Below are 26,646 nucleotides of genomic sequence, written 5' to 3'. Positions count from 1 at the left end.
TGCGACGCGTTGTAGATCGGCTCTTTTCAGCACGCAACCAAGTGTAAAATCAGTCATTACGATGCCATCAAGGCCTGCCAAAATACATTTCAGTTGACTAAATCAACTGTAGATTTAGTCTACTAAAATTAGACTAAAACTAAAACTTTTCTGGTGACTAAATTATGACTAAAACTAAATTACATTTTATTCAAAAGACTATGACTAAAACTAAATCAAAATTTGCTGTCAAAAACAACACTGCTTCCCACCCTCTCTCATCTACCTCCCAGACTCCCCCCACCTCTCCTCGATCTGGAGAGCACGGGCGTCTCGATTGGGACAGAGAGTAGCTCGTGGCTTTATATCCAGGCGAGGATTAAACCGTGTTCCTCCCCCCAGCAGATCCTGTCTCTGCTAGGTAACAGTCTGGATTTCTGCAGCGAGCAGCGAACGACTGAGCCAATAACATCACCAAAGGACACGCAACAGCTGTGATGCTATAAATGATCACTAAGGGCACCTCTGCCATTTCCATGCACGTCATCCCACCATGCATGTTGTCCTCTGTGCACACGTTGTTCGCGCATACAAGTATTATTCTGGGAATGAGTACGTCTCGTAGAAATGCACGCAGAATGCCGCCAAGCGTGTTTCATTCTCAATTTGCGTGCCGGTGTCGTGAAAACAGCAGATCTGCAAGATCACAGAGCGTCGTATTTTTGGCATGCCGTGAGCAACACACGTGCGTCCCCAAACCACAGAAATACACAAATAGAGCAGACTATTAGCAACAGTGTGTTTGCATGGCGAACGTGAATGGTTAAGCAGCAGAGTAAAGCGGATGTGAACCACAAAGTAGGGCGCTTATCAGGCACGTGCACGCATAGACATCAGAGGGGGCTTGAGCCCCTGCCCTTTTATCCATCTGTAAAAAAGTGCCCTCTCAAGACAATGAATGCAGTTTTTACTAATGTGTAAGAAACGCAAATGCCCTCTTTCCATGCCATACCTGAAGGCAGCATTCAAGAGAATTGCCTTGTCCAAACTCTCCTGAACTTTAATGCAGCATCTTACAGTATGTTGAAAGAATTTTATTGCCCTCACATATGTAGAAGTCGAGCATTGAAAATAGCAGACCTCCAAGGTCACAACGGGTCGCAGCACGACGCGTTGTGAGCTTGGAGGTCTGCTATTTTCAATATTTTCACCAAAAGGCCCTTTTAGAAAGCCCCCGCCTCTCTAACATTCTCTGCACGTCCCTGGCGCTACTGTCTTACAATGCATACCCTGCATTGGGTTGTCTTCAGAGGGACGGCAAGGTCAACTGTAAGGAATGGAAAAGGAGGAGCGCGGAGGAGGCAAGGAGGTGAAGGTCGCGGAGGAGTAGATTGAGAGATTGTGTGGTATGTAGGATGAGGAGACGCGCGGGGGGGATGAAAAACGAGGTGCTTTAATGCGTCTCCGATAGCGATCATCATACATTTCCTCCCCAAGCAGCCTGATTTCTTCATATCTTTCTTCTCTCTCTCTCTCTCTCTCTCTCTCTCTCACACTCTCTCTCTCTCCTCTCATTAGCATATGATCCATTATTAGAGAGGCTGTGCGCTCGTAGCTGCACTCTATTTTTACTTGCACTACACAGTATTCCTTTGGCAGCGGCCAACAGTGCAGCAGCAAGCCTATACTGTATATATGAGAAAGACATGTCCAACCAGTGGTGGAAAAATAACTCAAATGTTTTACTTAAGTTAAAGTATCACTACTGCAAAGCAGAAATACTCTGTTACAAGTAGAAGTCCGTAATTCAAAATGTCCTTGAGTGAAAGTAGAAAAGTACCTCAAGTACCTCAAGATTGTAAAAAGTACAGTACTTAAAGGAGTAGTTCACCCCAAAATGAAAGTTTTTCTCTATTGATTACTCATGCCATGGAGACTTGAGTTCAATAATACTTTTTTTTGTTTTTTGTCACATTCCTAAGACAATAATTTGATTACAATAAATTTGCCCCCATCAATTCCGGATGGGGACCCAAATAATGTGGGTCCCAAATAGCAAAAAAATATTATTGAACTCAAACTTCCATGGCGTGAGTAATCGATAGGGGGAAAAAATCATTTTGGGGGTGAACTACTCCTTTAAGTAAATGTACTTATCGTCGTTGTCGTGTGAAAACCTCTTATCTCCAAGTTTCAAATTTGTAAGTTCTTTCGCAAAGTAAAGCCCTGCTTCATCATACAAGGCCGTCGTACAAAAGTAGTGAAAACAGCAGATCTACAAGCACACAACGCCTCGCACCGCGAGGCGTTGTGTGCTTGTAGATTGGCTGTTTTCACTAGTTTAAATCATTTTTAAAAATGATAAATCCTAAACGAGCGGTTTTGGACATACAAGGTTTTCATCCGACAACGATGTTATACTTTCCACCACTGCACATCCAACGCATTATCAACGGTGTAACCGATTGTGGACGTGGGACGCACGCCGAGCATGTGACACGGATACCTGCGTGACGCCCACGCCTCCCCTCGCAGAGATGATCACTGGGAAACAGATTAGGGGGAAAAAATTACACGAGAGCAGTGTTGTATTATGGATAAGGACAGGGGCGTCACACGGCTGGGAAAAGTGAGACTGCGTCACTAGGGCCCAAGGTGGAGGGGGGGCCTTAATTATTTTATACTTATAGGGTATAGCAAAAATAGCAGATATACAAGCTCACAGCGCGGCACCGAGTGCCGCGCTGCGAGCTTGTAGATCTGCTATTTTTGAATAGTCGCGACAATGGGTGCAAATCTTTGAATATATGTATTTTTTAAAGCGAACATTTGTATCTCAGATTTTGCTTCTGGGTGGTCCCTGGAACTAAGTATTTTGAGGGGTCCGTGGCCAAATACATATCATTTTGGGGGTCCTTCACATGAAAAGGTTTGAGCACCACTGTCATAGAAACATGTTTTTTTTTCTCTCTCCAAAAAACCTTAGAAGGATTTGAAATATTCAAGAAGAAGAATATTCATTCTTCAATAGTTAAAGCACAAAACAATGCGTAATAATGCGTTCCCAGTTCTCCCTATGAAGAACATTCACGGGGGGCCCGCAGTGAATCCTTGTACCCGGGGCCCAGAATTTGGGGCGACACCCCTGGATAAGGATATTATGGATACTTTCATCTTTTCATAATTAGTGGTCCTACCGGCCGGAGGTTCACAGAGTCCATGTGTTCTAATAAACGGGATGGATTAGGCCTGTTTGTCTTTAAGCTTGGACACAGCATGCAGTCACTGCGGCAGAGCTGAATAGAAGCGAGCCATATTATAGACCCCCCCGACTTTGGGGACCTTTCGTTCGTTCTCCATGCAAGGTTACTATGGCAACTTTAATTAAGCCCGACCGCCTTTATTTGTCAGCGCATGGTTGCTTGTTGGCTAACAGCGAACATGGGAACGGAGCGCGAGCGTTTCTCACGCTCACATCTGAAGAAATGTAAGCTGTTGTTCCTATTTTTAGGGCATTATAGGTGAACATTCTTATTCGTTTTTCAAATAATAAAAATTAAATAAAAAAAATATAATGTAAAAAAATCTAAGATAGCTTATGTACAATTTAGACAATTTAGGCATTTAGAGCGACTTATAATTGATTGATTGATTGAATCATTTATTTGGACAAACATGAATAACATTGATAAGTACAGACGACACAGCAGTGCATCCAGTCCAAAAAAGGAACATCCCCTTTTACGGCTTTGTTTATGTTGGAAGTCCTTGGTATTCAATTCATCGCAAAATAGTACAAGAACAACATTTAATGCAATTATAAAAAACATTATATGTACAGAGTAAAAACTACATTCGATGTAATTATAAAATACTAGAAGCTCGGCCGCCCTTCGGGCGGCCGAGCGTCTAGTCGGCGCCCTGGCCAACTCGGGAACAATGTAAATAGGGGATGAATGCCCCGTCCTTTAATGCAAACCCCATTATACCTGTTGTCATACAGTAGGATCTGTTTTGACCATCTGTTTGCGTGTGTCCATTTATGCCCATGGCTTGTGAGATGCGTCGGTTATCTCCATATAGAGATTCAACACGTGCAAAGTACAGGAGTGATGTCAGAATGAGTCAGCAGAAGTGATGTCAGAATGCCCATATGCCCATATATGGAGATCTCTGTATCTGTGTCCCCTTTATGCCCATATACGGAGATTGCGTCCATTTTATGTCACAATGAGTCAGCGCTTGCGCCGATACATCCATTTATGCCCATATATGGAGATGTGCGGCCGAGCATCTAGTCGGCGCCCTAGCCAACTCGGGAACAATGTAAATATGCCCATATATGGAGATCTCTGTAGGACCCGTTATGCCCATATATGGAGATGCGCGGCCGAGCGTCTAGTCGGCGCCCTAGCCAACTCGGGAACAATGTAAATATGCCCATATATGGAGATCTCTGTAGGACCCGTTTTGACCATCTGTTTGCCTGTTTGTCTTTGAGTCAGCAGAAGTGATGTCAGAATGCCCATATGCCCATATATGGAGATCACTGTATCTGTGTCCCCTTTATGCCCATATACGGAGATTGCGGCCGAGCGTCTAGTCGGCGCCCTGGCCAACTCGGGAACAATGTAAATATGCCCGTGTTGTCATAGGAGTGTGGGGTCATGTGGTGTACGTGATGTCAGAGCCTTTTATGAAGTGATGTCACAATGACATGATTTCCTCCGGAACAGCCTGATGTCAACAATCAGCTCCGCATAAGGAGATTCCGAACGTTTTGCGCCGTTTCGGAAAAAAAGTGCGTCGGGTCGGGTTGAGGCCCGGCACTGCACTCCGCGCCACGGCGGAGAACGTGCGTGCCGAATCTGAAGCCGGTGGGACGAACGGTTCTCGAGATACGCGGGTTACATACACGCAGAGATACATACACGCAGAGATTTGGAGATGCGCGGCCGAGCGTCTAGTCGGCGCCCTAGCCAACTCGGGAACAATGTAAATATGCCCATATATGGAGATCTCTGTAGGACCCGTTTTGACCATCTGTTTGCCTGTTTGTCTTTGAGTCAGCAGAAGTGATGTCAGAATGCCCATATGCCCATATATGGAGATCACTGTATCTGTGTCCCCTTTATGCCCATATACGGAGATTGCGTCCATTGTATGTCACAATGAGTCAGCGCTTGCGCCGATACGTCCATTTATGCCCATATATGGAGATGGGCGGCCGAGCGTCTAGTCGGCGCCCTGGCCAACTCGGGAACAATGTAAATATGCCCGTGTTGTCATAGGAGTGTGGGGTCATGTGGTGTACGTGATGTCAGAGCCTTTTATGAAGTGATGTCACAATGACATGATTTCCTCCGGAACAGCCTGATGTCAACAATCAGCTCCGCATAAGGAGATTCCGAACGTTTTGCGCCGTTTCGGAAAAAACGCGCGTCGGGTCGGGTCGAGGCCGGGCACTGCACTCCGCGCCGCGGCGGAGAACGTGCGTGCCGAATCTGAAGCCGGTGGGACGAACGGTTCTCGAGATACGCGGATTACATACACGCAGACAGACAGACAGACACGCAGAGACTTCTCGCATTTATAGATATAAATAAAATGAATGGGGGGGGTGGGTGTTCACTGGGAGTGACTACCTTCGCCTCTGGCCTCCTGAAAGGTGGATTTTCAGGGCAGCTTTGAAGGGGCCCAGCGAGCTGAATGTCTTAAGGGAAACAGTCAAGGAAGTCCACACTTGAGTGGCAGTATTGTAGAAGGAGAATTTACCCATATTTGTGCTGTGTGTTTGTATTATCAGATTGTTTTGTGCGCTCCCTCTGGTGCTGTGTGTCGCTAACTTTTTGGAGGTGATTGGTCAGACAAGCAGGTACCAGGGGCGTCGGTACAAGGATTCACTGCGGGCCCCCCATGAATGTTCTTCATAGGGGGAGGGGGTTTAACCCATTTAGACGGAGAACACATTATTACGCATTATTTTGTGCTTGAAAAATAGCAGATATACAAGCTCACAGCGTGGCACCGAGTACTGCGCTGTGAGCTTGTTTATCTGCTATTCTTGAAAAAAAGCCTTTGAACATTTCAAATCCTAAGGTTTTTTGAAAAACCTATGTTTCTATGTCAGTGGTGCTCAAACCTTTTCATGTGAAGGACCCCAAAAATGATATGTATTTGGCCACGGACCCCCATCTCAAAATATTTAGTTCCAGGGACCAAAACCTTTGTTACAAAAGTTTGCTTAAAGAATACATATTCAAAGATTTGCACACATTTTGACCAATTTTCAAAAATATCAGATCTACAAGCTCACAGCGCTGTGAGCTTGTAGATCTGCTATTTTTCAATAGCTAAAATATAAGATAATTAAGGCCCCTCCACCTTGGGCCCTAACTCAATTATTGCTGTTTTTCAATAGCTAAAGTTACTAGGGCCCCTCCACCTTGGGCCCTAGTAACTCAGTCCCACTCCCCCCCCCCCCTTTGTGATGCAACTGGCAGGTACTGTGGGGGTTGAGGGCCAATAACAATGAGCAAGGACAACACAAGGTAATACATCAAATGCATAGAAACAGTAATCTAGGATCATAGGTAAACCAACCTCTCATCAGTCTAACATGACTGTGGTTGTGGCCAACTACCGGTATGTGGTTGAAATATGTCAAGAACAAAGCTGATCAATTGAGATGGATTGCGGCGCTAAGGAATGAATGCAAAATGCAGATGCTGCGTTGTAAGGTTACTTTGTTAAAAGCATAACAGATATTCCAGGATTAGACATCCGAGAGCCACAGGCAATTTCTATATGGCGTTATCTGTTTTCCCCCGCAGAGCCGATCGTATACCTGCTTCAATTTAATTTTTTCCTTATCGGTCAACTCATCCAATCACTCTGTGAAGCACAAGCCCCCCCCCCCCCCCCCCCCCCCCCCCCACACACACACACACACACACACACACACACAGGGGCGTCACAAGTGGTGGGGGGGGGGGGGGGGGGGGGGGCGGTGGGACTGAGTTACTAGGGTCCAAGGTGGAGGGGCCCTAGTAACTTTAGCTATTGAAAAATAGCAGATCTACGAGCTCACAGTGCGGAATATATGTATTTCAAATTTTGCTTCTGGGGAAAAAAATATTTGAGATGGGGGTCCATGGCCAAATAATACATATCATTTTGGGGGTCCTTCACATGAAAACGTTTGAGCACCACTGACATAGAAACTTAAGTTTTTTTTGAAACCCTTAGGATTTGAAATGATTTAAAACCGAGTGCCGCGCTGTGAGCTTGTATATCTGCTGTTTTTCAATAGTTAAAGCACAAAATAATTGAAGTGAATCCTTGTACCCAGGGCCCAGAATTTGATGCGACACTCCTGCGCACACACACACACACACACACACACACACACACACACACACACACACACACACACACACACACACACACACACACACACACACACACACACACACACACACACACACACACACACACACACACACACACACACACACACACACACACACACACACACACACACACACAACTGACAGAGATAAAACAGAGTGGCAGGATGAAGGGATAGAATGTCTGATTTAATTCACTGTTTACTATTCCTGGGAGAAGAAAAACGTGAACGACAGACTGTGAGTAATATCGCGCCCGGCTACAGTAGCAGATCAAGCTAACACGTTTGATCTGCTGCTGCTGCTGCTGCAATACAATACACACATGGACGTTATGAACAAGATGAGAGTCCGCACCAGAAGCTTTGCTGTCTGGGAGTGGGACGTGTCGTTCTAAATCCAATTTATATCTCCCACCACGAGGTAATCCCATTAGGGTGATGGTGCAGAGATGCACTAACCGTCCTGGAGGAGAGCCGATCCCTTTTGAAGAATCACTTTGTACCGTCTTAAGCCTGTATCATAGTCGGGTCCGCGGTGGAAGGCTTTACACCGCGGTGTAGTCTTTTCGAGTCTTTTTGAGTCATGAAACTACAACGTTACATCATTCCTCACGGTGGAGAGCTTTCCACCGTGAGTCCCAACACATCTCTCTGTTTTTACTATCAGACAGGCAGGCTCTACACCCCGTTCACTGATTGGTCGACCTGAACCGGTCTAGACGGGGTAAAGGACTTCACCGTGGGCCGTGACTATGATGGCCTGCACTTATTTTCTGACTTGAGGTGGAAAGCTTTCCACCTCAAATTTGCGGTGGATAGGTCTCCACCGTACACTCTGATACAGGCTTTATCGTCACTGTCGGGCAGAAACTTGGCTGATCAATTGAGATGGATTGCGGCGCTAAGGAATGAATGCAAAATGCAGATGCTGCGTTGTAAGGTTACTTTGTTAAAAGCATAACAGATATTCCAGGATTAGACATCCGAGAGCCACAATGGGCAATTTCTATATGGCGTTATCTGTTTTCCCCCGCAGAGCCGATCGTATACCTGCTTCAATTTCATTTTTTCCTTATCGGTCAACTCATCCAATCACTCGGTGAAGCACAAGTTTCAAATTTGGAATTTTTTACGCAAAGCCAGCCCTGCTTCAACATACAAGGCCGTCGCACAAAAGTAGTGAAAACAGCAGATCTACAAGCATTTTTAAAATGATAAATACAAAACAAACGGTTTTGGACACACAAGGTTTCCGCCTGACGACAACGTTATTCAAAGCTACGATCCGTACGTTGAACTGTGTAAAGATGCCGAGATTCGAACCCGGGTCTCAAGCGCGGGAAGGGACATGAAAACTAGCGTTAATGTTGATGTAGTTAGTCATAGTCTTTTGAATACAACTTAATTTAGCTTTAATCATATTTTAGTCATCAGATTTTTGGGGGTTTTAGTTGACTAAATATCATACAATTTTAGTCGACTAAACTTAGTTGATTTTGTCGACAACAATATTTTGCCAGGCCTTGACGGTGTTGCAATGGCTGATTTTACAATTGCATGCATCGTCACTGAAAAAAGGTATAGTTGACGGACATTTTTCATCATAGTTTTGGTCTTCAGGCAGAGGCTCTGAGCCACTCTTGGGAAGGTTCTCAAACCATTCAGGCCGCAAGACCTGTGTGTGTGTGTGTGTGTGTGTGTGTGTGTGTGTGTGTGTGTGTGTGTGTGTGTGTGTGTGTGTGTGTGTGTGTGTGTGTGCGTGCACGAAGCTGGGTCTGAGCCATTCCCAGTGTGTGGACTTTATAGAGACATGCAAGCAGGGGTGTCACACCAAATTCTGGGCCCTGGGTACAAGGATTCACTGCGGGGCCCCCATGAATGTTCTTCGTAGCGGGAGTGGGTTTAACCCATTTAGACTGGTAACGCATTATTACACATTATTTTGTGCTTTAACTATTGATGTCTTTTTTTGAAAAAAAACGATGTTCCTATGTCAGTGGTGCTCAAACTATTTCATGTGAAGGACCCCCAAAATTATATGTATTTGGCCACGGACCCCCATCTCAAAATATTTAGTTCCAGGGACCCCCCAGAAGCAACATTTTAGTTACAAATGTTCGCTTAAAAAATACATATATTCAAAGATTTGCACACATTTTCACGAGCAGATCTGCTATTTTTCAATAGCTAAAGTATAAAATAATTAAGGTCCCTCCACCTTGGGCCCTAGTAACTTAGTCCCCCTCTCCCCCCCCCCCCCCTTGTGATGCCCCTGCATGCAAGTGTTCCGCCCGAGGACGACGTCACCGTGAAATATGAACCAGGTCACTGGCCTCGAATAGCAAACAGTTTATCAACGACACATACTGTACAAACACACCCATGCATGTTTCTTCTGGATGTTCCATTCAACACTTATTGTACGAAACACGACAGGCCGTTTTAACCACTTGAATTATTTTCATCTTTTACTCGAGGGGGACAACTACCGTCTCAACTTGATGTCATTTTGTCCATGTGTGGTCCAGCCCTATGGAATGTATGGAATGCATGTGCTAATAAAAAAACATTAATTTAATTATTCAAAATATCGTTTTGATGCTCATGTTAACCGTAGGAAGTATGGACAAATTACATCATCACCTTGCGTCTGGCGTTATTGCCCCCCTTGAATAAATTGAAGAAAATATTTAAGTTATTTTGCATTTAGGATTTTAGTTGTAATGTACCGTTGTTCCCTATTGAGCTTGGCACATTTCCTGGGGCAAGCTGCCCAGATCACACGTCACACGCGTCTTCTTATTTTTTCACTCTCAAAAAGCACCTGCAATGTAGTGCATTTGAAACTACATTGCAGTGCACATCATGGGGTGATCACTGCTTGCCTCCTGTGAATTGTTTTATTTTTGTTTATTTTCTGTTTATTTTGTTGCTGAGTGAAGTCATCAGACAAAGTGACATGAGTGAGATGAAAAAACCTGGGTGAAATGTGCCAATCTCAACAGGAAACAACGGTATTAAGGCATAGGCTATAAGGCTTATTAGCCAGGGAAGTGGTTATTTGGATTAATTGTGGTTCTGTACAGCAGGATTTCTACAATGAAACCCAACCCAATTAAGCTCTAATACGGCTCCCTGTTGAACCAGTGATGCTGTGATGTTGCCATGTCAGCGCGCCTCCATTCTTGCTGATAATCAGTAAATGCCGCCTACCTGTGGTGTGCTGATGACTGTCCTCAGTGACAAATAGACCAAGACTGCAGCACTCTACCCTCCCCCGATTCCTGCATTAGTATTGTGTTGATAAAGAAATGAAAAGAAAACGGACGATTGTGGATGTTTCAGTGAGTGTCAGTGAGTTTCCTCATTTAAACAGGATTATGTTGAACCCGTTTGGACCTGGACAGCTATGTTGTGATACCTTCCAATCGGGGAATGCGGGAAAGCATCTGTTGGGCAGAAACCTTGTATCTCCAAGTTTAAAATGTGTACTTTTTTTTAGTAAAGTAAAGTAAAGCCCTGCTTCATCAGACAAGGCTGTCGCACAAAAGTAGTGAAAACAGCAGATCTACAAGCACACAATGCCTCGCGGTGCGAGGCGTTGTGTGCTTGTAGATTGGCTGTTTTCACTAGTTTAGTTCATTTTTTTAAATGATAAAAACAAACTGTTTTGGACATACAAGGTTTCCACCTGACAACGACAATCTGTGTCATTTTAGATATCGCTGCTGTCGGGCAGAAACCAAACCTCTTATCTCCGTAATCCCTAACTCGATCATTCTACAGCGTCACACAAAAGCATTAAAGGTAGCAAGTCCACTCCACAGCTCGAAACGTGGCTTTGAGACATGTTTCGAGATTGTGAATGATCTGCTACTATTTCTGCTTTTGTATTTGAATCTTTAAACGTAACAGTTTTGGACATAATAATGAGGTTTCCGCAACAGAGACGATAATGCTATAGCAACATTATTTATTTTAAAACCTTTTTCAGACAACGTAAAACAAGGTTAACAACATGAACGCCACTTTGTGGTTTCGGAGGCAACCTGGAGCCGGGAATGTTTGATGGAAATGTCAATGAGAGCTGGGTGGACAAGCATAATAAATAAACAACATCTGTGAAATGAAAGAACACATATCACAGATTGTCTCCATGTGTTTTCTTGTGTTTTTTCAATGTGCACACTATATATAATTGGATTGAGGTATCTAAAGAGCACAGAGTCAGTTACTGACAAGCCTGTTATCCAATTACCACGACGGCAGCTGGCAGTAGGAAACTTAAGAAACGTAAGATATGTCTTCTTTTATTTTCCTGAAAAAATATCTGACACAGGTAGCAATCATGATGAAAAAGTGTTAGTTTCCTAAGCGTTGGCTGAGGCTCTCAATGCCTAACATCGAAATTCCGGCTTCCAGTTAAAGTCGCACTGCGACGGAAGTGCTCCACTTGTGACACCTCCGTATGGTGACGCATTTCCTAGTGAAACGAGCCAGGGAGGCAGGACATAGCGCTGGGAGGAATGTGATTTGACGGTCAAAAAGTAGGAGGGCCATGACTTATTGGAGAAATTAACATGTAAAGACGGGTAGCGCTGGCGCGGTGAGTGTCACAGCTTTTCCGTAGTAGCGCTCCTATAGACGTCGGCCGCGGCTTGTGATTGGCTGAGGCCAGCGCTCCGCTGTGCGGAGAGGACAAACAGGGAGGCGGGGGAAGGGGGGAGCTCCGCGAACCAGCGCAGTGAACAGTGGCTCGTGGGGAGTTATTGAAGTTGAAATAGTTGGAAGTTGATTGACACAGGCACCTGTCAATCATTCTGACCTCATGAATTATTAAGTAGAGTCAACGTACGTCACTCATCACGCGTTACTTTTTTGTTTAGGGGTGTACTTAGGGCTGTAATTGTTTTGTTATAATACACAAACACAGGAATTTATAACTTTTTTGGCATGTAGTGTTAGGTATGGCCATATTATCACTACAGATATGCTCTACAGCAGGGGTCTTCAACGTTTTCAGGCTAAGGACCCCTTACTTGAGAGAGTGATGAAGCAGAGACCCCTACAATCTGTTAATAGATTCCATATAGTTTCATCTTTTGACAGCACAATCATCGGTGTATTGTCTTCAGATATTTAACCACTTGAGCCGTCATTACCTAATAAATTTGAACTTTTACTCTGTACTTCGTCTGCTCTTGTTCCCCTCTACACCAAGCCTCTTTGCCGAAAATAGCCGATCTACAAGCTCACAAGCTTGAGCTTGTAGATCTATTTTTGGCTACAGTTCTCAGAATATGGACACTAGGGTTCAAGTTGTTAATATAAAAAGGATTGGAAGATTTGGAGGACCCCCTGTAGTAACTCTGAGGACCCCCTAGGGGTCCCGGACCCCCTGTTGAAGACCCCTGCTCTACAGTCTGTGTCTATAGTGCATGCTATGAACATGTCCGTATACCTCATTTACATAGCCTAAGCTCTTCCTTGGTTCTTATTATGTGGTTTCTAGTTGCTGGGAGCGACGTATACAGCAAGGATCTATTAGAGGTCACTGCTGCTGTGTGTGTGTGTGTGTGTGTGTGTGGGGGGGGGGGGGGGGGGGGCATGTGCACAGGGAACTCTTCGTCCTCATTTAATGTCCCTCCTCCACCTCGTTTGGTGCAGAGCTCGTTAGCCTTGCTAATTAAGCATAGCATTAAAGCCACACACAGCTCCTCCTGCCCGGTCCCTAAACGCTGCGGTGATGTGGCAGGACCGGAGGAACGTGCGGCTCACCTTATGCTGTGTCACTTTCTGACCAAACAAACAAAACTCCATCTGATTAGCATGCAGCGCCACAAGTCATTACCATTGTGAAAGAGCAACTTATGAACTAGTAAGACGCCTCAGGGTGACAAGCAACCTCAAGGGCGAGGACGCGGCCATGTCTTGGCCATCTGGCCAGTGATGTATATCGGACCTGTTACCCATATATGGAGACCCCTGGTACCCATATACAGTATGGAGATTCATGTATTCTATATGGAGATATGCTGTGAGTGCCCAAACATGCTTCCTCATTTATTCGTTATGTGAAAGTCCTATGACGTCTATGACATCTGACATCATACAATCACTTTATGCCCATACATGGAGAACCCTGTCTGTAGAACCAGCCACACAGATATGGGCTGTCTTGGCCATCTGTCTTGGCCATATATGGATTCTGTTAGGTATGTGGCCGATGTGGCCTCCATATGCATTCCCATATGAAGTCTGTTAGATATGGGCTTAATATTGATGACATCAGGGAATTCCATATATGGGCATAAAAGGGATTCTGTTAGTGTGGTTCCCCTGACATGACAGTGATGTCAGAGCGGAAAACCCACCTTTGCTGTTTCCACTGTGTTTGTATCGTTCCAAAGTGGGTTTCTTGGGCTACTCTGATTGGGTGTAGGTCTAACCAATAGAGTCCATTTGAATAGTTTTTGTAACCTCGGAAAACCTCCGCCCCGGAATAATTTCTTGAATGCACCAGACCATGCAGTGTGATATTATCTATGCGAGGCTAATTAAGCTATATGAATTAGAGGAAATGTATATACTGTATACTGTAGGGCTGAAGTGGTTAATGTATGTTTTGTAAATATAATCAAAATCTACAAAGTCACAAGTGACTCAAGTTTTCAAATAACTGAGTAGCCTACCATATTCTCCTTTTGAAAATTGGAAATAGTCAATTTGTACTTAAGTATAGTTACTTTCCACCACTGTGTGTTACACGTGTGGCGATGGCAGTAAATACTGTATGTACGACGGTGTGTGTGTGTGTGTGTGTGTGTGTGTGTGTGTGTGTGTGTGTGTGTGTGTGTATCACATATGCCCACGGAAAACCTGACACGTACAGTGTGTGTGTGTGTGTGTGTGTGTGTGTCATGTTTTCCAGCAATGCTCATTATTCGCTGTGTCCTTTGGCTGAGCCGGGCGTCCAGCTGTGCAGGGTCAGCAGTACAATACAGTGATGAGTGGGATAGACTGTGGATACTTTCACACACTGGAGATTGACTTGGGGCACACACACACACACACACACACACACACACACACACACACACACACACACACACACACACACACACACACACACACACACACACACACACACACACACACACACACACACACACACACACACACACACACACACACACACACACACACACACACTTGTGCACAACCTGGGGGATTCCGTGCACAGACTCGGGCCTGTGCACACACAGCATGAGCATTCTTGTGCACAGCCGGCAGGATTCTTGTGCTCAGCCAAAGAACAGATTGAAATTCATACTGTAGCTGTTGAGTAGAAATATATCGTCGTTGTCGGGTGGAAACCTTATGTATGTCAGAAATCTGACCTTTACTTAAAGATTTAGTTCACCCCCCAAATGTGTTTCTATTGATTAGTCACGCCATGGAGACTTGAGTTCAATAAGATGTTTTTGTATTTGTCGCATTTCTAAGACAAAAACAATGTTATAGTAAATGTATTGATTCCGGATGGGGACCCAAATGCATTTGGGTCACCATCCGGAAGCAATGGGATACATTTATTGTTATCAAATTATTGTCTTAGGAATGCGACAAAAAATAAAAAATATCATTGAACTCAAGTCTCCATGGTGTGAGTCATGAATAGAAAAAAAGTCATTTTAGGGGTGAACTACTCCTTTATGCAATGTGAGCAAAAGCATCTGAGTTGCGCTACAGACCTCTTGCTCACACAGAGAAGGTCCTGAAAGTGAGTGAGAGGTGCGTCACTGGTTATTTTTTAGAATCCACTGGCTGCACACAAAAATAGTTTAGCAGCCAGCAGCCATATTTGGTGTGACTGTTCCCTTAAGGGCTTTGCACACAGGAGTGTTGCGTTATTTCTGTTTGCCAATTATTTTTTACCGCATGCAAAAAGACGCACGAATCGAACTGGGTTCGATCTAAAAAAAAACGCACTGCCACAGCCACTTAGTTCGTTTTACAATGGTCTTTAACAAGGATTTATATATAGATTTTTATAGCTAACGGCCACCAGGGGCGCTCTAGGGGGAAGCAGGAAGGACACCTGCGGCTTATAGTCAGGTGGGGCCTATATACTGTATGTAAACTAACTAACTAACTTCTAAATTTAGCTGGTGCGGCTTATATTCAGGTGCGGCTTGTAGCAATTATGGTACATCACAGGTTTACAAGGTGCAGAATGTGCGCTATGAGCCTGGCAGCAAATGGAACAAGGCTACCCTCTTTCAAAAGACTCTGATGATGAGGAGATGGAAAAAGCTTTGCTTTGCCACCCACCCCACCCCCTTACAAGACAGATGACGTAACACCGGGTCTGGAAGCACAGCGGACCAAGCGGTTTAGCGACAGCAACATTTTACGAATGTTATTTTTAAAACAATTTGCCATTTATTAAACGTAAACCAAAAAGCCGAAACATGTCAGATCTAATAAGCTTATCGTCACTGTCGGGCAGAAACCTCGCATCTCCAAGTTTCAAATTTGTACGTTCTTTCGCAAAGTAAAGCCTTGCTTCATCATACAAGGCCGTCGCACAAAAGTTGTGAAAACAGCAGATCTACAAGCACACAACGCCTCGCGGTGTGAGACGTTGTGTGCTTGTAGATCAGCTGTTTTCACTATAGTTTAGTTCATTTTTTTTAAATGATAAAAACAAACGGTTTTGGAGATACAAGGTTTCCACCCGACAATGACGTTATGGATCTGATATTTTCAGTGCATGACACTGGCACGCAACTAAGTATAAATAATGTTCCGACCCATGAACCTATAATCTCTAAATACCTGATCCTTGAAAACATCTCTCTAAAAAAAAGGTCAACCATAAAACAACCATTTATCTTCTGACCTGGAAAATGGTCCATCTCTCAAATTCTGTAATTGTGGGGACATTTGGTCCTCACACAAGTATAGTAACACACACACACACACACACACACACACACACACACACACACACACACACACACACACACACACACACACACACACACACACACACACACACACACACACACACACACACACACACACACACACACACACACACACACACACACACAGGGAGAGGGAAATGTAATTAGACTGCACAGGGCCTCACGACCGGCCATGGATGACCGACTACGTGCTGGAACCTTTGACAGAACTGGGTTAAGAAATAATATTCCATCTCTTCTGTTCCAGTCTTCAAGCAGGGGATAGACAGCAAAACCACCCCCCTCTGGGAAGGGATTAAGATAAAACTATATTAATCTGTTTCACACTTTTATAGTCATTTGACATTACTATGAAAGTGTGCTTTCATTATATTTTGTGAAAGGTTCACCTGTGTACATCGCAGCTGTCCGCATGCCAGTACGGGAAAAGCCACCAATACTGCCTAAAATGCTGGCGTCAGTATTGACGAGTATGCCAGTTTGTGAACAATCCAATACCACGTAATGTATCATGTGATGACATGTAATTTACAGTGATATTTTGAATGTTTCAGTTGATGTTGCACATATATTCTGTACTTATTCACATTATTATTTTACAAACTTATAGCTGTACATTAACAATTATTAATGGAATTTGTATTTATTACTATAGATCAGTGGTTCTCAAACCTTTTAATTTTAAGGACCACCATAAATCTGTACAAATGGAACCAAATGGACTCTCAAGGGTCCAACTGGTTCCATTTGTACACACTCAGAGTTATAGATCTGTAAGGGTCTATGGAACCGTGAGGGTCCCTGGATTCCACTTTGACAACCACTGTCCTAGATTTGTTTGAATTACACACTCGCTATATCGACCGATACGCAAGTATCGGAATCGTGAAGAAAAAATATGTTTTCGGTACATGGTGTATAGGGCTGTCACGATTATGACACTTTACATGACGATTAATTGTCACTCAAATAATTACGATTACGATTAATGATTTAATTGTGTTTCTATCATTGACAATTACATTTCTGTTTGGCTTTTAGTCTTTGAAGTTGCACATGGCAATTATGACACAAAACTTAAATATACAAAAAAATACTGACATTTGACAACTTCACACTTAAACATTGATAGTGGAAATAGCCGATCTACAAGCTCACAACACATCGCAATTGCGTTGTGAGCTTGTAGATCTGCTATTTCCACTGTTTTTGAAAATGTTTGAAAATATATGATCATTTTTCAACATGGAAACGATTATGACGATTATGCAAAATAATTGCGATTACCTCAAATGATTGCGATTAGACGATTATGTAATAATTGTGACAGCCCTAATGGTGTACATCATGTCTTCCCAGGTACACCAGGCCATAAGAACGAGGACGAAACAACACCCACAGACGTGTCCATGTCACCGCCAACGTTTACGGGTGTAGCTACACCACCACCACCACCACCACCACGCACAGAGGTGTCCACTCCAACGCCTACAGACGTGTCCGTGTCGACACCTACAGATGTACTGTCTACAGGCGAGTAGGCCTCACACCTTGCATGCATGAACACACTCACACACACACACACACACACACACACACACACACACACACACACACACACACACACACACACACACACACACACACACACACACACACACACACACACACACACACACACACACACACACACACACACACACACACACACACACACACACACACACTTTAACAATGTCCACATTAGGGAGAGCATACAGTACACAAATATTGTAGGTGCAGTAAGGTTACATTCACAAAAAAAAATCTTCATGAATGATACAAGCATGTAAAACAAGTACTCTATGTAGTCTATGGGTAAAAGTAGCAGCATCTCCGCCATATATGGCGGCTGCCAATTATAGCAAAGACAGCACAATACTTTGCCAGCCTTTTTGCCTCCTTTTTGGGCATCCCACATTGTTGAAACCCTCTTACAACCAGTCTGTGGGTAAATGTTCTAGTCTGGATCACCAGAGGAAACGAAGTTCTTAGTTGCGCACTGCAGTGTTGCTTGGTGTTAAAGTGAACTCTGTAGTTGTTCTCACGGGCCTGGACCTACTACGGGTGTGGTTGTTGTTGAGATGTTAAAACAACACCACTTCACCTCGGTGTTGCCATTCTTGCGCGTGCGCAGACACACACGCTCATTACCGATACTAAACCCTAAGGAGACAGTTACAACCATTTTACAGCTAATTCCTCTCCAAGCCATTATAACCGTTTGAGTACACATGTACTGTAGGTGCAATCTGTCAGAGTGAAAGCAAGTGGTCTAAAGAGGTCTAGTTTCCACTTCATGCTTTTGCTTGGAGTCACTAATTGCTTCCTGGGGGAGGCGAAGCAAACAGCTCGTTCAAGCTGCGGTCTTTAATAAATGACTGATATGAGTGGGAGAGAGAGAGAGAGAGAGACTTCCTTGCTTCTTTGCTATGGGTAAATAAGCGTTGGCATTTGTCAGTAAAGTGATTTCATGTTTTGTGCTCATTAAAGGATTCACTCTGAACCCCTTTTTCGCGCGTAGCTGCTGTAACCTACATTACCTAAGCCCAGAATAGCAGAACTGGTCGACTGCTTTTCAAAAATAGACACTTTAAATGTGCCACTCTGCTGAAGACAGCATGACGCCATGCCCCACTGGTTCTGGTGTGTCACAGAAAGAGGGTGGCGGGAAGAGAGTGAGAAAGAGAATATAACACAATACCAGGAAGATTCCCTAATCGGGAGATAAGCGACCGTCAGGTCGCATAATGTTGCATAATGTTGTCTGTAAAAAGTAACCTCTCATTGTGGCGCTATGGGGCATGTGAGAAATCAAAGTTTGGCATGGATAGGGGCAACCGTGCTGGAGATAAGAGTCTGCAAAAAGCAACCACATGGTGGCGCTAGAAGAGGCCCATGTGCAGGTAGATGTGAATATTTTAAGTGGCATGTATGCCTATGTGTTGAGGGAATGTGTGTGGCTAATTGCAAAGAAAAGGCAAGTGGTGTTCATGATTTGTGTTTTTTTTTAAAGGGAGCAATCCAGCAAACCAGTTTGGTGGTAAAATCTACGTAGCGGAAATCCATCTGTGAACCTGGTCAATCATATTTCTGCAAACTGGTCGAACATTTTTGCTTTAGTAGAAGTGCTGCGGGTGTTTTCTGTCTAAGTTGGCCCATTTAGACCTGAGGACAAATCTACAAATAAGGCCTTCGAAATCAATAGGCCTAAGGCTATTCTCAATCTTTTTTTGTTCCAAGGACCCCCAAAATGATATGTGTTTGGTTGTGGACTGCCCCATCTCAAAATGTTTTGTGCCAGTGACCCCCAGAAGAGAAGTATAAGATTTTTTAAAGAATGTTAAAAAATAGCAGATTTTTTTTTTTTTGCAAGCGCATGCTAGTTGGCTGTGACATACAGTATTTGTATGTCACGGTATATTTTTGTATACGGTATATTTGAGTGCCTTTTCAATGGATGAAACGGTTAGTAGAGGTCTACGCTTTTTTTCTACAAATGTCTGCACGTCATACTATGTAGAACACATCACTGATTGAATGACAGAACCATGCATTGTCTAATATTCAGGAATAGAACAGTGCTTGGTATTGGTCTTGCTCTCTTCCATGTGGTCATGCACATGAACCGTCGCAAAACCTCTCATACTGTAGTGGAAGATGATGTATAGATACTGGGACGTCATGCTATGATGTGATCTTATAATAAAAGCCAGAGCTTTCGCCTTTTAATCTTGTAATGATAAAAAGGGACGGTTAGTTCCCTTTGAAGCTATAAATGAAAGGCACTAAATGTGACCCTATCACTGCTGTGACGAAAACAGGAGTCATCCCAGTAATGACATTACGTTGTCAGATATAGCATACGGTAATGGGTGGGGTGATTAAGACAAACAGAGCACAGCGGGTATTGCTGGAACAGAACAGAGGGGCAGTGGTGGGAAAAGTACTATATTCTTTAAAGTATCAATACTGCAACGTATATACTCTGTTACAAGTAAAAGTCCGGAAAAAATGTAAAAGTAAAACGTTTTAAAAAAAGTATTGGCATCAAAATATACTTACACCAGAGAGTGGATTCCCGATTCCGCCAATGTATTTCAATGGGAATGGAGCGGTTTCCTGCCAGTAGAGGATTTCTGCAACAACAACAAAAAAAAATGCTCCATTCTCATTGAAATGCCCTGGCGGAATTGGGAATTCACTCTCATTGCTAGTTTGGTGTGACTGTACCCTTAAGCCCGGATCATAGTCGGGTGTTTTCGAGTCTTTTTGAGTCATGAAACTACAACATTACATCATTCCTCGCGGTCGAGAGCTTTCCACCGCGAGTCCCAACACATCTCTCTGTTTTTACTATCAGACAGACAGGCTCTACACCCCGTTCACTGATTGGTCGACCTGAACCGGTCTAGACGGGGTAAAGGACTTCACGGTGGGCCGTGACTATGATGGCCTGCACTTATTTTCTGACTTGAGGTGGAAACCTTTCCACCTCAAATTTGCGGAGGATAGCTCTCCACCGTAGACGCTGATCCGGGCTTTAAAGTACCAAAAGCAGAAAGTATTCATTATGGAGAATGTCCTGTTTCACAAGTTTTGTGAATGTGTTGCGATAGATCGGCCATTTTCAAATGGCCGAAACGTATATAGGGCATACATGCTATAGGCAAATGTATGTTTGTAATAACAGTAATACAAATCTACAAAGTAACTAGTAACTAAAGTTTTCAAATAATTGTAATGGAGTAAAAGAACAATATTTGTCTTTGCGATGTAGAGTAGAGGTATATAAAGTATTGAAAATTGGACATACTTTAGTAAAGTAAGAGTACCTCAAAATGCTTAAGTAAATGTACTTTGTTACATTACACCACTGAACAGTGGTGGATAAAGTACTCACATTTTTTACTTAAGTAAAAGTATCAATACTGCAATGTAGAAATACTCTGTTACAAGTACAAGTCCAGAATTCAAAATGTACTTGAGTAAAAGTACGAAAGTATTGGCATCAAAATGTACTAAAAGTAACAAAAGTAAAAACACAAAATGTTTGAAAATAGCAGATCTACAAGCTCACAACGTATTGCGATGCGACGTGTTGTGGGCTTGTAGATCGTCTATTTTGAAATGGCCAAGGTATAGAATAAAGTAGCTAAAGTGATTAATGTATGTTTTATAATATTATAATTTATATCTGCAAAGTAACTAGCAACTAAAGTTTTCAAATAAATGTAGCGGGGTAAAAGTACAGTATTTGGATGCGAGATGTAGTGGAGTAGAAGTAAAAGTATTGGAAATACTTTGGAAATTCGAAATACTAAAGTAAAGTACAAATACTTCAAAAGTATACTTAAGTACAGTACTTAAAGGGGCACTCCACCACTTTTCAACCTATCTTCATATAATAGGTCCTCACTAATGTTCATGATAAAATATCACAATTCTTTTCTACTCAGTTTGGGTCTCATAGGAGAGCTGTGGGTGGGTCAAATCCTTCTACCGGTGACATCATCAATGGGAAATGCAAGCTAATAGAAACTGCAGGCTTTCTATTCCTGAAAAAGTTGCAATGTTAAAGTGGAAGCCATTGTTCTTGTGATAATAAAAATCTAAATATTTTTTTTCAAAAATATTATTTTCTTTTTTTGTCAAACGATGATGTCACCGGTAGAAGGATTTGACAGCTCTCCTATGAGACCCAGACTGAATAGAAAAAATTGTGCTATTTTATTATGAACATTAGTGAGGACCTATTATATGAAGGCAGGTTGAAAAGTAGTGAACTACTCCTTTAAGTAAATGTACTTAGTTAATTTACACCACTACTGAAAAGAGGGGTGTCATGTTATGACAGGATGGCGGTATGTCCATGTTTACTTTCCATGGGGGCGATGATATCTCTCTCTCTGTCTGTCTGTCTCTGCATCTCCGTCGGGCCGCGTGGAAAATGTGATCAGTCAGAGAATTACTGCCGTGTTTATCACCTCGCTCCGGTCAATAAACGTCCCTTCTGTGCTGCTGTCGGCCAGCCAGGCGGACTGGATTGAAGGGTGTTGGAAGTGCTGGAAAGTAACTAGGGCCCAGGGGTCTTCAACAGGGGGTCCGGGACCCCTAGGGGGTCCTCAGAGTTACCACAGGGGGTCCTCCAAATCTTCCAATCCTTTTAATATTAACCACTTGAACCTTAGTGTCCATATATTATACCTTAGTATCCAAAAATAGCAGATCTACAACCTCTTTGCTATTTTCAGCAAAGAGGTTTGGTGTAGAGGATAAAAAGAGCAGACTAAGAACAGAGTAAAAGGTCAAGTTTAATAGCTAATGACGGCTCAAGTGGTTAAATATTTGAAAACACAAATCATGAATCCAAAATACACTGATGATTGTGGTGTCAAACGATGAAACTATATGGAATTCATGAAAAGGTTGTGTGGGGGTCCCTGCTTCATCTCTCTCTCAACTAAGGGGTCCTTGGCCTGAAAACGTTGAAGACCCCTGAACTAGGCTACATGTTCTCAAGCACTGTACTTAAGTAAAATGTCTACTCTACTGGAGTATTTCCAATTTTCAGCTCACTTTTACTTTACTCCACTACATCTCGGAGACAAAGATAGTACTTTTTCTCCAGTGCAAATATAAGAAATGTTATACATTTTTGGCTATTTGAAAATAGCCGATCTATAAAGCGCACAACGCGTTGCAAAAGTAAATCTGCTGTTTTCAAAAGATTTACGATATTAACTTATCTTGTAAATTGTAATTGCAGTATTGATACTTCTAAGTAAAACATGTGAGTCATTTTTCCACCACTGGTGATGGCTGAATCACAACAGAACAGGCTGTTTCGGCTACACACTGTGGGAACGAGCCGTGTGACGCCATCAGATGAAGTTATATTTTCAAGAGGAGTGATAATTTCTATTGGTTCGTCTAGTCTAGTCAGTCTGAAAGGTGGAGCGGGGTGTGCTTTCTTTTTCAGCTGGCTGTCTGTACGTGTGGAGTCAGTGTGCATCAGTTGGAAAACACCAGAAGCTGCCATTTCAAACAACCTCTGTCTATTCCAAACCTATTCCAAAACAAGTTGAAAACTAGTAGTTCATTTAGCTGGACCATGGCAGAATAAAGGGTTGGGCCTCTATTACGTTACTTTAGGCTACATTGGGCTAGTAGGGCAATAATAGCCTATCCACAACTTTCCAACATCCCATCGTGCATTGCGCAGAAGGTGTGCGGCAGCTTCCGGCGCTGCAGCCGAGTGTGATCTACAAGCTCACAACAGTTGCATCTGCGACGCGACGTGAGCTTGTATGTCTGTTGTTAAACCGGAAGTGTCCTTCAGATAATGCTTCAGTAAATTCTCACAGAAACAGTTGGATACAAAATAAGCAGTGGTGGAAAGTTACCAATGCATTTAAGTTTGTCTACTGCACTCAAATTTTGAGGTATTGCTTTTTGCTTTACTTGTGTATTTCCAATTTTCAGTACTGTTACTTCCACTCCACTACACCTCAGAGGCAAATTTAGCTAATTACTTTGAAATAACTATAACTAAAACATTACTTTTGGTACTTTAAGTATATTTTGATGCCAATACTTTTGCATGAGTTGAGTGTTTCTAAATTGCGGTACTTATACTTTTACTTAAAGGACCAGGTCACCTCTGGGACAACCAGATCTTATTTTATTGTTGTGTGGGACACGATCAACACAATCCTGAGTTATTTTTTGTGTTCAATCTGTGTTTTTAGATATTTTAGTATTTCAGCCGATTTCAGCATGCTACAACTGGTCATATGATGCAAAATGCATCATATGACCAGTTGTAGCATGCTGAAATACTAACATATCTAAAAACACAGATTGAACTGTTTGAACACAAAAAATAATTCAGGATTGTGTTGATCGTGTCCCACACAACAACACAATAAGATCTGGTTGTCCCAGAGGTGACCTGGTCCTTTAAGTAAAAACCACTGGCAATAAAAAAAAGTAATGTCAAGCGAAGCCCCGTTTCCATTTTGATTCTCATTCTCAAAAAGACTACACAGGGGTGCGGTGTAAGAGACAAGGCCACTTTAACACCCTTAAACCAGTTTGCTGAAGGGACAGTTCTGTGTATCCGTACACCCCCATCGTTCTGTGTACTACAGCTACTTCACAAATCACCTCTCATGGGGAATTCTCTCATTTAAGTCTTATTGGAACACAGGTCCCCAAAGCCTTTGTTTATTTCTTCATTACTTTATTTCACTGCTAGCCTAAAAGATAAAATACCGAAAAAGGATGGTGGCTGTCCAATACCTGTGGTAATAGTCAGAGAAGATGGGATTCTCATGAGTTCCCTGGCAAATCACCCAGACACCCCAGCACTACCTACCACCTCCAGTTCTCCAGTCTTTAATTGGATGAAAAAGCGAAGCCTCACCGCTGTGTTCATCTGGTAGCCTTCACTCGCAATTATGCTCACTTCAGAAAAAGCAATTTGGTACAGTTTGTGTGTGTGTGTGTGTGTGTGTGTGTGTGTGTGTGTGTGTGTGTGTGTGTGTGTGTGTGTGTGTGTGTGTGTGTGTGTGTGTGTGTGTGTGTGTGTGTGTGGAGAGGCCTGATGACGCATACTGAAGAGCAGGTTTTGAAGAAGGGCAGACTTCACAGTTTAACCCATTAAAACTGGGAAAGCAAAGCATCTGTCATTTTAGATTTTAGCTAGCAACATATGTTTTTTTCAGAAAACTCTTCTCTTAGAACTGTGGTTTAGAACGACTTCTCAAAAATAGCACCTCCCTGCAGGCCTAATGGGGATGTCCGTGCAACGTGTCACGGCAACCGGATGCTGTGTTCATGATTTGAGTCATTGTGTACAAAACGCGTGTTTCCTAAACCCACCAGGATTGAGTTAAGACCCGCCTCGCGGAAACGCGAGAACTTCCAGGAGTGGCTGAAATCCTTGCCGGTCCGGACGGTGTGGATAAAATCAGACCTAGTGAAGGCATGAAGACAATCTTGTACTGAGAAAAGCCTGCATTTGCACAATGCACAGCTATTTCTCACTACAGTGCTCAAAATAAACTGTGCAAAAAAAAAATTACTTTGTACTAAAGGGAAAACTTTTGTAACTTTGCTAAAGAGAAAAACGTACTGAGAAAGCTATTAATTTGTCACTACCGTGCTCAAAATAAAAACTCTTACTGATTATCAGTTAAATTGTTATAGTTTGGATATGGCTTTGGGCATATTATGCTATGTGTATTATTGTAATGGATCAGTAGGTAGTAGGTAGGCCTATTGTATTGCTTTGCACTAAGAGCACTATATGCACTTTCATACTTACGATTATTGAGAGAGGCGTTTCCGCGAGGCGGGTCTTAGCTCAAGCCTGGTGGGTTTAGGAAACACTTGTACAAAACGGGCCATGCCTGCAAACTTTGGAAGCCAATCTTCTAGGCCAATGAGGATGGAACATCTGACAGATCTGTCTTGATCACATGACTATAGAGATAATGTGTACCAATTTGCGTGATGTTTGGACAAAACATGTAGGAGTAATATTAAAAAAAAGTGTGTTTTGCAAACATCTGCCTCCTGGTGGCGCTATAACAGGCTGATGTGAAACATTTGGGGCAGAGCAGGTTCTGCCTTGCTTGACCTCCATGCCTTTAGACAAAAATAGCTAGCTTAGTGTGTGAAAATAATAATAATATTTGTTACTAATTACCCTAATGCTCCCGCCCCCCGGTTAGAAATTCTGGAAACGATAGAAAGCAATCAAAAGTGCAACATATGTATTTGAAATGATAGTAGAGTTAAAGTCATAATATTCAAAAAGTATAATTACAAATGTACAGATACTCACAAAATGTACTTATTGTTAAAGGGGAAAGACCACCCATTTTCAATATTGAACTATGTCATTAATATACCTTAGAGGAGTTGTGTGGAAATAGAAAAAAAGTTCCCACCCCTTCTGTGTTGCCTAGAACTGGAGGATTGATTTGGGGGTTTGTATTGTAAAGTACAACTTCACACATTGTACTTTACAATATTTACTATATTAATGACATAGTTCAATATTGAAAATGGGTGGTCTTCACCTTTAAGTTCGCTGTGAGGGTTAGGCCTACTATCCACCGTTGCCAATGAGATTCTCTATTCAACACCAGGGAGTGGGACTGTAGGAACATCATAAACATAGGGAATGACATTCAATATCTGTCCATTAAACAT

General features: G+C 42.8%; 1 protein-coding gene across 1 annotated transcript in view; it reads left to right on the top strand.

Annotated features, from left to right (window-relative positions):
- Nucleotides 1–26,646, top strand: part of prrt4b (proline rich transmembrane protein 4b) — a gene marked incomplete at both ends in the record, with an annotated part of 39,717 nt that overhangs the window by 3,613 nt on the left and 9,458 nt on the right. The window contains one exon of the mRNA XM_080754344.1: nt 17,743–17,916. Coding sequence (XP_080610470.1) covers nt 17,743–17,916 — 174 coding nt within the window. The remainder of the gene's footprint in view (nt 1–17,742; nt 17,917–26,646) is intronic.

The sequence above is a fragment of the Nannobrachium achirus genome, assembly GCF_963921795.1.
Source record: "Nannobrachium achirus genome assembly, chromosome: 23".
Taxonomy (NCBI): Eukaryota; Metazoa; Chordata; class Actinopteri; order Myctophiformes; family Myctophidae; genus Nannobrachium; species Nannobrachium achirus.
This window is presented reverse-complemented; position numbering and strand designations above follow the sequence as displayed.